This window comes from Nuphar pumila, chromosome 2 (assembly GCF_984573655.1).
Source record: "Nuphar pumila chromosome 2, dmNupPumi1.hap1.1, whole genome shotgun sequence".
NCBI classification, from domain to species: Eukaryota; Viridiplantae; Streptophyta; class Magnoliopsida; order Nymphaeales; family Nymphaeaceae; genus Nuphar; species Nuphar pumila.
The window spans coordinates 41,147,631-41,161,241 of record NC_143250.1 but is presented as its reverse complement, the minus strand read 5'-3'; the positions used below and the strand labels follow the sequence as shown (position 1 = coordinate 41,161,241).

Below are 13,611 nucleotides of genomic sequence, written 5' to 3'. Positions count from 1 at the left end.
AAAGACTTAAGTACTGTAATACCCGTAAAATTTGAGTGATTTTATACATATTGGGCCCAGGATCTATTACCCGGATCCATAAGAAACCTACAAATGGGTATTAAAGTATATATATAATAATAATTATAAATAAATAAGTAACTAATATTATTTGTTATAAAAAAAGAATAATTAAAATCGTGTTGGATGGGTCAAATCCATAGTTGGACCCAAATGGATCCAACTGTGGATCCGACGATTCACGGTCGACCCGGATCCACGCTATGGTGGATCCGGCATCGCAGGTCATGGGTTTCGGACCCGGCCGCATGTTCTTTCCAAACTCAAGAAGGGGGGAGAGGTTACGGAGGCCGTAACCGACTCTTTCCGCCTTTCTCGGAGGGGGGGGGGGGGGGGGGAAGGGTCTCGAATCGTTAAAAAGGGGGTGGAGGGGAGTTTCACCCTTCACTCTGCTCTCATACTCTCTTCGACGCTCATCCCTCTCCGTGGTTCCTGCGCACGCCGGTGGAGTCACCAACATCGGAGGGTTTTCGACCACCTGCAGGTCTACTGCCGCCATCCCAACTCGCCGGCCATCACCTTCGCCAGCCATTTCTAGTCGCCGGCCACCTCCTGCGTTGTCCTCACGCCGGAAAGAGGTAGGATTCTGTGTCTCTTTTTGTAGGTATCGACTGACATCGGTGTGTGATTGGTTCTGTCAAGGGAAGGGAACCGGGTTTTCGCATGTCCTAAACACCGGTTGGGACTCTTGGCTGCCGGAAAGCTCAAGCCGGTAAGTTGGGGGGGGGGGAGGTTCTGGTAGCGGCACCATCCGATTTGGGGTTTTATTTTGTATCTTGGGTTCCGATCGCTGTCAAGATTTGGGGTTTCCTATCAACCCTCTATCTAAAACCTAAATCGGCTAATTGGGGGTTTTATTTTGTATCTTGGGTTCCGATCGCTGTCAAGATTTGGGGGAAGGGTTCTTGTTTTGGATTTTTTAATGGTGTTAAATAAAAGGGGGTTGGCCGATTTCCTATGGTTTTGTTTCGGTGATTACATCAAGTATAGGGCTATGCTACTGTAGATGTAAACGGCACCTGTATATTCTTTTTCTTCGGTAAATGAATGCAAGGTTGTTAACACATGGGATTGGTTTCGCAAATACTGAATTCATATATATTATTGGTCCTGAATATTTTGACGAATTTTCGTGTATATTCTTTAAGGTTTATGGTTCAGAAATTGGGTAGTCCCTTCAATCTCATGATATCATTCTGTGAAATCTTCTTAGTTGTATATCATTGGTTTGGTGTTATCAGCAAGGTTATCTAATGAGATAATACTTGTAGCATGTTTCCTCATATGTCTAGTAAATGGATGAGTTGGTAGGTACTTTTAGGTTCGTCAAACATAGATTGGTGTGTTTGAATTTGGAAGTGTCATTATCATCCTGAAAGAGAAGAAAGAAAAAAGAAAAGAAAAGAAAAGAAAAGAAAAGAAAGGTTACCTCCGTATAATTCTTACGTTAATTGAAGGTAAGATACCAATCACAGTTCAAGATGCTCAAGCTTATTTCATGCTTCTTATGCTTACCCAACAGCTAGCCCATCGAGGCAATCTACTCGTGTTTCTTCCAGCGTTTCTATTTTTATTAATTGATTAGTTAATGTTTCTGATAAGAGTTTACATTTCATGTTTTGTGGAAAAAAATGCCAGAAGAGAAATCATTAGTAGTGCTTGTTTGGAAAGGGCACTTAGAGCACATTTGTTAACAAATTTGCATTCAGAGTGCCTAAAATTAAATAATGTGCCATGCATTTTTCAAGTATCATGCTGTTATATTGGCTTTTAATTGCCTGGTTGTTGTGTGGTGCCCGAATGCTACTTCATCGTTCAAGCAAGACAAAGATGCTGGTATACCATTGGACACACGGATCTATGTCAATGCTTCTTTACATTGGCATTGCATTTGCTGTAATGCAAATATACTTTTCCATGAGTATGCACATGATTGCTGGGTTAGGGCTGGTAAATGAGTGTAACTAACCAAACATGGGTTATTCAGCCTCAACACCTTGATATTGTTTGGGCATTCTATTTATAGTGGGAAATATGTGATGCTACACATTTGGGAAACATTGGGTTTTAAGCCTTATTGATAGAATGATGGGCGTATATGTAAATTGCCTATATATGAACGTCATGTTATGTAAGTTGCTGATATATGCACCATTATCTCTGAATGTTGGTAATGAAATTTATCTTAAGGTTGCTGGTATCATTCATACTTAGTAACTATTAAACTAAGTAATTATGTTCCTATCAAATTAAAATCAAATCAAACTTGTATTTCAAGTAAACTATAAGTAAACTATGGTGATGACTCGAGAACACTTTTGTGCCTCAATGAGTAAATAGAGGTCATGATTGGTGCTGACACATAATTGGCCAAGCCTGATGCATGATGGGTCCACAGGGGGCTCCTCAAGTTTATAATGAGACTTCACATGAAAATGAGAATATAAGATTGTTACCCGACTGGTTTAAAGGTACCAGGACATTGGTGATTGACTGGTTTAAAGGCACCAGAGCACTTTGAGTGTGTTTATGCAATCAATATAACAAAGGATTGAGATTGTTTTATACACCTTGGTAAAATGACTAAGGTTGAAAATTCTACTGCTATGGTAGTAGAAGGAAGTTGGGGAAATGCTCCTGTACTTTGGGAAAATTAATTAAATGAAAAGATTAACCCACTTAGTTTTTGGGCTTACCTTGGAGAGGGTAGGTGGTACGAAACTCCGGGGACATGTGTTTTGGTTTTGAGCAAAAGCGGCACATTGGTCCCCAGTCCTCGGAGTTGGGAGGACCCAGGTTACCAATGTGTCCTAGGTGGTAACTCTTTGTTCTTCTGCAAAAGTTAGTGATGCATCCTGTTTGGTTTTGGCCTTTGGGAGATTCTCTCGGTCACTGACTGCTTCCTTAGGATTTTCAGTCTCAGTTAGAATGTTCAGGTTAATAAAACACCCTTGAATAATATACCCTCGAACGTTCTCTTCTATGATGGTTGACTCAGCCCGTGTGTACCCGTGGGATAAGATAAAATAATCACTATTTAGAACAATTTGGAATCATAGTGAGTGGAGTTACTAGAGAGACATTTTCATATTCCTTCAACATGCTTTATATTCTGAGCTTGTGATGAAAAAAAATCTTGAAATGTGTAGATATGAGATAATTGAATTCATATTGTGACTGTTACATGAAAGTTATGCATATTACTGATATTGTTGTTGCTGCATAATATGCTTTACTTGATTAATTACAGTTGTTGCATAATCTGCTTACTTGCCTAGATATATGACTATCATTATAGTTGCATAGTCTGCCTTACATGCCTCTGTATATACTGAAAATTTCACATGACACCCACATCACATCACTAGATTCATGATATACCGGCATTAAAAATTACAGATTTCCTACTTAGACTGTTATAGTCTAATTCCTATAATTTTACTATTTTCAGGTGAATAATAGCATTTACGAGCGACTGCAGGATGAGGCATCAAATCAAGATGTTGATTTATTGTGTTCCTGAGACAATCTAATATTAAATTTTAATCTATTAAAATTATTGTTAGTTGGAAACTTTGATGTCGGTATTTATTTGGAATAAAATCAATGTTATTGCTTGGTCACTCCTGTAATGCGTCTGAATGCTAAACCCTATAGTATTTCTTGTTTTCGCTGTAATAATAATAATAATAATAATAATAATAATAATAATAATAATAATAATAAAATTTCCTCAAAAAAAGTTGGGTTATAATTTCAGTGCATTACAAGTACCCTAGAGATGGTTATTTAAGATACAGTCTCTCCAATGCAGGATTATTCGAGAAAGGAATCCCCCCTGAAGAAGGCCATGAACATCAACCCTCTCTCTCTCTCCCTTCTCTTTCTGCCTTTGTGCACATCCAGCAAACGATCCTACACTACTCCATCAAGCACCAACTGACCTGCACACTGTTTGTAGTATGGTTCAACTCGATGAGTTGTGGAGTCGGATTCAGAGTTTTTGCCCTTATAGGAGGGGAGTCCGGGGGATCCACCCGATTTTGGTCCCGCTGCACGTTCAACGGGCGGGGGGTCCAAGGAGGGCCGCCCCTGGTGGGGTCTCTACGGGCAGTGCCCCCGAAGAATTTTTTTTTTGGGCCTTGTATAAATTCTTTCTTTTCTTTTCCTCTTGTAACTGTCGAAAAAGAACAATAAAGTTTTTCTTCTGGGCGGCCATGGTTTTTTACTCCCTCTCAGATTTGAGGGGAGGGTTTTCCACGAAAATCTGTGTCATTGTGTTTTGTTTGATCGTTCTTGTTTATTGTTTCCTTTGATTGTTTCTTGCTTGCGGTTTTCGTAATACCCATTCTCGCCATTGGTGTTATGAAATGAAGATTCTAGAAAAGGACAAAATTTCTTTTTTTTGCTACACGATTTACGAAAATTGTTGTGATTTACCTTTTTTTTTGCAACGCGATTTAGCGATTTACGAACATCGCGTAGCAATTTTCAATTTTTTTGCTACGCGATTTTCGTAAATCATTGCTCGATTTAGCGATTTTCCATTTTTTTTTGCTATGCGATTTTCGTAAATCGCTACTCGATTTAGCGATTTACGAAAATGGCATAGCAATTTGCCATTTATTTTAACGCGAGGTCCGTGACGAGGAAGCCGAAGAGGAACATGCCATTCCCGATGTTGGAAGGGAGGTGGGTCTTGTCGGAGAGCACGACGCTGGAGGTCGAGATGAGGACCTCGCGGTGCCAGAACCTGATGAATGCCCACCAAGACTTGAGGGTGCGAACGCCCGTGTTGAGCAGCGTCAGGGTGGCCTGGAAGGCATAGCCCTGATCAAAAGTATTGTCGACGTAGGGGTAGATGGATTGTACTTTGAAAGACTCCGTTGTAGGTGTATTGGAGGAAGATTTCGTTATAGGTGTCCCTCAAAGGCAGAGGAGGGGGCCACCACAATTGGTTGTCCGCTGGATGAGGGCAACATTTTGGCCTTTGCTAGTAGGAAGAGGACGATGATCGCCATTGGATCGTCGGCTCTTTGCCTCCCTTAATTTCTTCTCTACAGAGAGAGAGGGTTTTACAATGTTTCACGGAGAAGGAAGAAGAAGAAGATGATGATGGAAAGTTCAAACGGAAAAGAAAGAGAGAACGCTTCGGGTTCATTTTGCTGTTTGGACTTTGAAGAGTTAACATCATCCTTGATTTTATGGACGGATGACATTTTTGTCTTTTTCTCGAATCATCGTTTTCCTTTTTTTGAATAGAGAACATTTTTGTTATTTTCTCAAACCGTCATTTCATGACGATAATAGCAAGAAAGGGTACTTAAGTCTTTGCAACCACATCGAACTCCAATGCTAAGTGATGCCGACACACACGAGAATACGAGTCTACGTGCTTATATATGTGGCGCTCCTTTGGACCCCGAACATGCACTGTGGCAAACCGTGCGTCTTCGGGGGAGAACACACAACACCCTCCAGGTTGCACATCAGTCTGAAGTTAACAATCGTTAGATTCTCTGACAGTGGCCAGGAGATTGACAATATTGCCCATACAAAAGGACCAATTTGCAAAATACAAATATGGTATAGACTAATTTGCAAAAGGTTAGTAAACTAAACAACTATTGGATGAGGGGCATTTTTGTAACCAGCTAACCATGGACAAGACTAATTCGTAAAAACGGTGAGAAAGACTGTACCGATTTGCAAAATGTTAAAGGTAGGGACTTTTCCAAAATCACTATAAGGAAATGACCAATTTACGAAAACCTTTTTTTTTCAACAAAATCCCTATTAAGCCTCAGCCGAATCGAATTGAGCTCTAATTTTAATCTCTCCTCTCTGAAGTGCATACCTAGCGAGGAGCCAAGGACGCAGTGGTGCGTGAAGGCCACAATTTTCCTGATGTCGTGTCCAGCCTCCGGTGATCAGCATCGGTGACTCTCTATCTGCCCCTTTGCTTTTTCTTCTGGTTTCCTTTTTTTTTGGGGTGGGGGGAGGGGTTAGAAAGTTACTAATGATTTGTTTAGTGTTTCCGTGTTGAGTTGGTGGGCTGTGGTTTTCCCCCTTTTTTCCTTCAATCTTATGATGATCATTACATTGGAGAATTTGTACAATTTGTATTTTTCTTTTATTGTATAATATATTTCTCTTATATTATATTATTATATATATATTTTTGTATTTTTCTTTTCTTTATTTTTCTGTTTTATTATCTGGTTCAAATAGAACTAGTTTGAATAAACTAGTCAAGTCTTAGTTAAGACTTGACTAGATAGGGAGTCGTTGGACTATGGAGTCCCCTCCTCCTCCTCTTCTCATATGTGTATAAATAGGGGTGCTTCCCCTCTCTTATGAATCAACGCTTCTTAAGCATTTTGTGTATGAATAAAATATTATTTATTTTTTGAGTGTTCTTTCATTTATACCCTTTCAAGGGTCATGCTTGTAGTGTCTTCAATAGACACCTTTTTGTGAGTTCTGAAAAAGTTGTATCATATACCCGACCCGGGTCCATATGGGTTCTAGTGTACATTGTATTCTGGGTCTGGATATTATACCAAACCCAGATCCATTTTGTATACCAAAACATATAAATATATTATTCTTCTCTCTTTCTCTCAATACAGGTTCTACAGAGGATTCTAACATGGTATTAAAGCCGAGATCCATCTAGGGGTTGAAGAGGCTTTCAAAAGGTGCGTCCGACCAGAGGTTTGAGGATTCCTTCATCTCTTGTCTTTTTCAGTTTTGTTTCTTCTTCATCTCTCATTTCTTCTCTAGTTCTTTTCTGGTGGATTCACGTCTCACGTGAATCCCTAAATTCACCTGTGAGGAGTTCACGTGAATCCTTTTGTTCACGTAAATCCCGTGTGCCAAAAAAAGCGGGGAAAACTTGTTTCACGTGAATCTTCTGTTTCACGTGAATCACTAAAGTCGACCCACCTTCTTCTTCGTCTGGTATATTAAGATCTGGTGCACCAGATCTGTACCCTCTGCGCATCCCTTCTTCTTTCTCACTTGGACTGGATGATTTGTTTACTGATGATTTGTTTAGTGTTTCCGTGTTGAGTTGGTGGGCTATGGTTTTCCCCCTTTTTTCCTTCAATCTTATGATGATCATTACATTGGAGAATTTGTACAATTTGGTATACCAATAGTCACACAGATGATGATTCTCACCTCTCCTTTGAAAATTGTTAAAAGAGCTGTAATGGGGCGAGACATCTCAAGAACTACCATTTGAAGGGGTTCACCTACGGGGTGATATGGATACAAAACAAGGTTTCTCTCTGGTAGTTTTTCCTGACATAAACGTTGGTGCCTTTATATGTTTGGGGAGGTCACATAATGTAACCTTGTCTGTGCTTCGATTCTTGGATTGTGAATTTGCGTTCCATTTTTTCTGTTTGGTTGTTTTAGAAAGGTGTTCACTTGCTGAATATTTGATTTTTGGGCTTCTTAGTCTTAAAAAGAGAAAATGGTTCTAGTGCTTTATTTGTTCTCAATGAGACATTCTTGGACATTTATATTCAGTTTTCTTTCTTAATGAAACATTGGTAGTTGATTATGGTTTCTAAACTTGGCATTCCTACACATTTGATGTTTGATGCTTGATATTGTAGGTTTTAGAATCAGAGTGTGTGCAGGGGAAGATTTGAGGAGAAGAGGATTGAGGATTGATTAACGACCTGCATCAGGGGGATCCTTGATCCTCTTAGGATTGTCCTGCAGAGGCAGGGGGCTGAAGAATTTAACCTTCTCTGGGTAGCCGTTATCCAGCCTATCTGTCCCATTGGATTCCCAAACATGCTTGGAATCCAATGTAGACTGGGCCCCACCATGATCCTGGTGGTGTATATTTCAATGGCCCACTAAGTGGGCCATTGGATTTCATGTGAGACCCATTTGGTCACACTGGATCCATAGCAGGATCCAACATCTCCCACTTGACCATATGGGACGAAGACCCATATTTTATCATAACCAGTGCATTATGTATGCACTCATGACATTATGATGTTTACATACGCTAGTTGAAGTTTTCCTTCATGATATATTCCTATGATGAGGTTATTCACAAACTAGGTTATTTTTCCATCATGTCATAACTTTCAAGTATTCACCATTCATTGCATATTCAGTCATGCAGTCCACAAATACATCATAATGTGGGTCTTACATAGTCATGGGGTTCTTTTGCTCTTCCGTGACCTTACCATAGGTATGCACTCTAGTGGAGTACTATGAAAATTCATAAATTCATGATTTGCCAAACATAACAAATACTCTCACTTTCCATGTGCATTAACACATATGTTGATCACTACCTGATCATTTCAGATCAGTGTATTCGGATCCAAATAGATCAACATCATTTAGTATTTCATCTATAGGAAACATTATTATCATTATTACAGATAAATATCCTCACATGCATGTGCAAAAATTATAATTTCACTCTCAATTTTCCAATGCATTGCATTTAAGCAATATGTGCATTAAGCTATGACATCATGTGGCATGACTAGTTGGATTTTTCCTTCATGATATATCCATATCATGAGGTTATTCGCAAACTAGGTTATTTTTCATCATGAAGTAAGTCATAAATCCCATACCCATATCCAATTTGGATATGCACCAGATCCATTATAGTATTTGGATATGCCAAATATGATAAGCCAATTACCAGGCTTTAATCAAATCACAAGTTTGAACATTTAAGTTCAAATTCATTACCGGATCCACATATATATATCTAATTTTATTGCATTTGAAGGATTCCATATCCAAGTCCGTCTTGAGATGTTATCTATCAAGTCCAACATGATCCATATTAAAATGGATCTCCATACAAGTTTAAATAAAACCATAGATCTTACAGGATTTGACTATAATCTAAATCCATATCCAAAAACATATATTTCAAATGCCAATGGATCCATATTACACATCCAGTATTTCACTTATCTGGATCTAACCGTGTAAATCCCAAATCCATATAAAAATGTATATCATTATTAGATCCAAATATCTGGCTTAATACTATCCAGATTCAACATAAACTTGGATCAAATCTAGATCCATATAGTATATGTATATCTATTTAGATTTGTCTCTGGATCAATTCTGGATCCATATCCCATATATATTTATTCGGATCCATAACAAAACTGGATCAAACTAGATCCACATCCCGTATCCGGGTATCACTCAATTGGATCCAATCTGGATCAATCTAGATCCTTTCAAGTTCAATAAGATCTAATAACAATGTTTGGATCCAAAACTAATTAAACTGGATCTATACTAAGTCATATCATATCCAGATCCATATAAATTAGGACCCACAAAATTGGATCGATGCCAGATCCAAAACATGAATCATAATGTGAAGCATAAGAACAATGCAATAACTCAAAGAATTTCATGATTCAAAAGTTTTACTGGATCCAACGAGGTCTTTTATAAAAATACCTGTACCAACTGGATCCAAACCTGTAAGGATGATGCTCTGGGAGGTATTCCGCTAACCAGAAGCACTTTTCTGTAAAAACAGAAAAATTAGAAATAGTTTTGAGTAAAATAAAAAAAACAGAACATTAAAAACATAATATCTTTGAGTTATACAAAAAACTTTAAGTGGTCTTTTGTAATTTTTGAAAAATTTAAGATTGTTCTGAACAAACTAGAAAATACGATCTTGCCTCAAGAATTAACGAAAAGACATGCCTTTTTCTGAAAAATCCAAAAACAGAGCCTCTGTTTTGAAAAACAAAGGGACTGAATCGGTTCCTTAAACTGGACCGGTTCCTTAAAAGTTTTTTTTTGGTTACCCTTTTCGTAAAAAGGGGACTTAGCTTAGGGTTTCCCCTTTTTAAGAAAAGGGGAAAACCAAAGTAAAAAAAAGGAGGGAACAAGGGCGACGATCGTCGCCTTCGCCGCCACCTCTGCCAAAATATCTGGCAACCATCGGTCTCTTGGAGGGGTCTTGTCCTCGTCGCCGCCTTCACCGGAAGATCTGACAACTGCTTGGCCGTTCAACCACCCCACGAAAAAAAGGGGTTCTCTACCATCTTCCGGCCAGAGATTTCCAGCGAGCATCCAGTGGGGATCTCCGTGGCCACCACCACTGATTCTGCCATAACATCCCGATGAAGCTGGAATCTACTCTGCCATCTCCGTCGAAGCCTCTTCCGGCCTCATCTACCTGTGATGCGAGTCAGATTTCGGTCGCTCGCTTGTCATCTGCAACCCCATCATGTGAAAGTTCAGGGTTTCAAGATCCTCGTATGGTAGCTGACCCTGTAATCCTCCTCCTTGGCCTCCTCTGCAGGGTTCTTCTCCTTCCTTGGTGGTTGCACTTCTGGCATGTCAATCCGGCGGGCCGCAAGTATGATTGAGGTCCAGTAGCGATGCCATTTCGATTGGATCTACCTTTGGCTCTGGCAGGCACTCTATGGTAGGGGATCTCTTTCAGTATTGATGATGTCGATAGTGATCAGGGGTTTTAAAGAAACAAATTTTTTTCTTCTGCTGCTTCACCGACATCAATGTCTATCTGCAGGTCACCATTGTTCGGTGGACGAGCCTTTCAGATGTTGGGCTCCCTTCCACAGTAGCCTCTTTGTGGCTGCTACCATTGTCAGGCACCACTACTGTAGGTTTTAGAATCGAAGTGTGTGCAAGGGAAGATTTGAGGAGAAGAGGATTGAGGATTGATTAACGACTTGCATCAGGGAGGATCCTTGATCCTCTTAGGATTGTCCTGCAGAGGCAGGGGGCTGGAGAATTTAACCATCCCTGGGTAGCCGTTATCCAGCCTAACTATCCCATTGGATTCCCAAACATGCTGAGAATCCAATGTAGACTGGGCCCCACCATGATCATGGTGGTGTATATCTCAGTGGCCCACTAAGTGGGTTATTGGATTCCATGTGAGACCCATTTGGTCACACTGGATCCATACCAGGATCCAACGGATACTTGATGGTTGTTATTTGATGTTTGATATTTGATACTTCCTAGATATGATTATTGGAATTGCAAATAGATTTTTTGTTTTGCATTAAAAATTTAATTATGTAACCAGTTTGTTTTCATTTGATTTTTTTTCTTAAATTTTTTGTTTTTTCTTTTATTTTTCAGAGATTTTGCCTATAAAAAGCACAAAAAAATATTTTTTCTTTTGAAAATCTCACGAGATATTCATAACCAAGAAATTGCCTGTTTAAGCATTTGTCACTATGCATTTGAGTATAATTTTCCTTCTGTTGGTGGTTTGAAAATCGATATTATTTGTCATTCCTTTGTTTTTTTATCTGATAGTTGTGTAACAATTTTTAATGAAAGACGAGCATGAGAATGAGGTTCTAATAGTTGTGCTAAAGTGTGGAACTTTACACGGTGACATCATCAGAAGAGTGGTAGGTACGAACTAAGAAAGAAACAATGTGGTCTAGTTTGTAGCTGGGAGTTGGTAATCTTAGATGGCCATTCTTCCAGAAATCACTTGCAAATTCAGATTACCATCATGATGGGTTCCACAATAGTCATGATAAGGTAGCGACTTGTGAGATCACATGCTATAAAATGTGTGGTAAACTTGAGAAAACAATGATGATGATTCGGTTTGTAGTTTGGAGCTGCACCATTTTGCTATGCATTGTAACATGAATAATGCACAAAAAACGAAATCGTATGGAACATGCTTGATGTGCAAGGCATGATTCCTCTTTTCTCCCCACACTGCATTTTTTTATGAAACTTCATCTCCATTTTGGAGGTGGTTATTTATGAGGTCTTTGCCATTGGGACCGGCTATGTCAACCTTTATATGCTATGCAGCAGACTTTAACTGGCAATCTGGCATTTGTATGAATTACCTCCTTGTAGGGGTCAACTAGGAGAAAAATCACGAGTTTTTGTATAAGAGCCTGTATCTTGTCTAATTGAGTGCTTATGCTTTAAAGTCTAACACCCAACCAATTTCATTTATCTCATTTTTTTAATTATTAGTCTCTTAGAGATCTTTACAGAATAATTTGCTGATGTTTTATGAAAGAAATGATATTCTCTCTCTTGTTCATGGTGATATAGGTTAATCTCTCAAGCCACTAATTCTGTGTCAAAACTGTAATTAGAATATTTACAAACTTTTCTGGATACGTTGGTGCAAAATTATAAGGAACCTACTTTTGCACTATATGATGACATTTTTACTTCATATCGGTTATCATGACCTATGTAAGTGATCCATTTCTGAAGTATATGATATATTAATATTTTTTTCTCCAGCTACATGTGGTTCATATTCTTCTTATTTCTGAAGCATATGATATATTAGTATTATTTTCTCCATCTACATGTGGTTCATATTCTTCTTATTCCTGCAGTATAGCTCTTTTAAGCAAATCAATAACTGAAGGGCTCGATTCATTCATGGAAGAATCTGTTCAGCGCAATGTATCTGCATTGGCTAATCCAACTGATGAAGCATATGCAGTGATGGAGAAGGCAGAAGGTGAGCAGCAGGTCACTAGTGAAGAGGAGATGCTTAGGCAACAGGTGGATGAAATGGCTGTCAAGGTTGATGAGGTAATCACTTTGGATCTGTTGTTTCTGTTCTGGGTTTTATACCTTTCACAGGATTTACTAGCTGTAGATAAGAACTTTGTAAATTACTCGTCATGCATTTGGCTTTAGGGTTACTTGGAGTAAATATAAGTTCTTCATTGATGTCTCAGGCTCAAGTTTACTTCCACATTGAGATTTCTGACAGTGGAACTCGTTCATGTTTTGTTTGGCAAGCTTTTTTATTCATGTATATGACTTCTCTGTAGTGAAGGAAATTTGTTTAGGCGAAAGCATTCTTACTGCCTTTCTGTAGCCTGCCTACTTCAGCATCATCATTCTTTGCATTATCTTCTGGCAATAAAAACTTTTCTTATCCTGGATTTGTCAGTAAGGTTTGATGTTAATAAATAAGCTTATTATGAAGCAAAGCTTTAGTAAATTGTAATCTGGCTTGTTCCTGTCTTCACAGGTACTTTGTTACCTTCGAATGTAGAGATGTTTTAGTTTTCAAAACATGGTCTGTAAGCCTAATGACTAATGAGTTGACTTGTTTGGACTCATTTCAGACTTGGTGCACACAAATGCAGAAGTCTATGACATCAAAAAAAGGAAAAAAAAATAGCAAATAAGTAACATGTAATGGTTTAGTAGAATATAAATATCCAAAAAAATGACGATTCATAGTATTCATGGCCAACTAAACTAGTGTCTAGACATCCGTAGTCAACTAGCAACCATCATAGAAGAAATATCTATTTCCACAATCAACTAATATCCAACGGAACTTTGCTGTAAATGCATGATACTATTATTGCTTAACTACACAATTTCATAGCTGTAAAAACAACATTGGTCTTAGCTTAACGTGAGAGTTGACGAACAAATACAGCATATAAAATCCAATCTTTACCTTTACAGCTCATGTATATAACATCAACCATGTATAACTAAAACCTAGAAAGGGAAATA

At 38.6% G+C, this 13,611-nt stretch overlaps 1 protein-coding gene across 1 annotated transcript in view; it reads left to right on the top strand.

The window, feature by feature from the left end:
• The first annotated feature begins 466 nt into the window (after positions 1-466).
• The window catches only part of LOC149845328 (transcription factor GTE6-like), a 46,394-nt gene continuing 33,249 nt past the window's right edge, over positions 467-13,611 (top strand). Inside the window, exons 1-2 of the mRNA XM_089995696.1 lie at positions 467-638; positions 12,462-12,663. Coding sequence (XP_089851822.1) covers positions 12,508-12,663 — 156 coding nt within the window. The 5' untranslated portion in view covers positions 467-638; positions 12,462-12,507. The remainder of the gene's footprint in view (positions 639-12,461; positions 12,664-13,611) is intronic.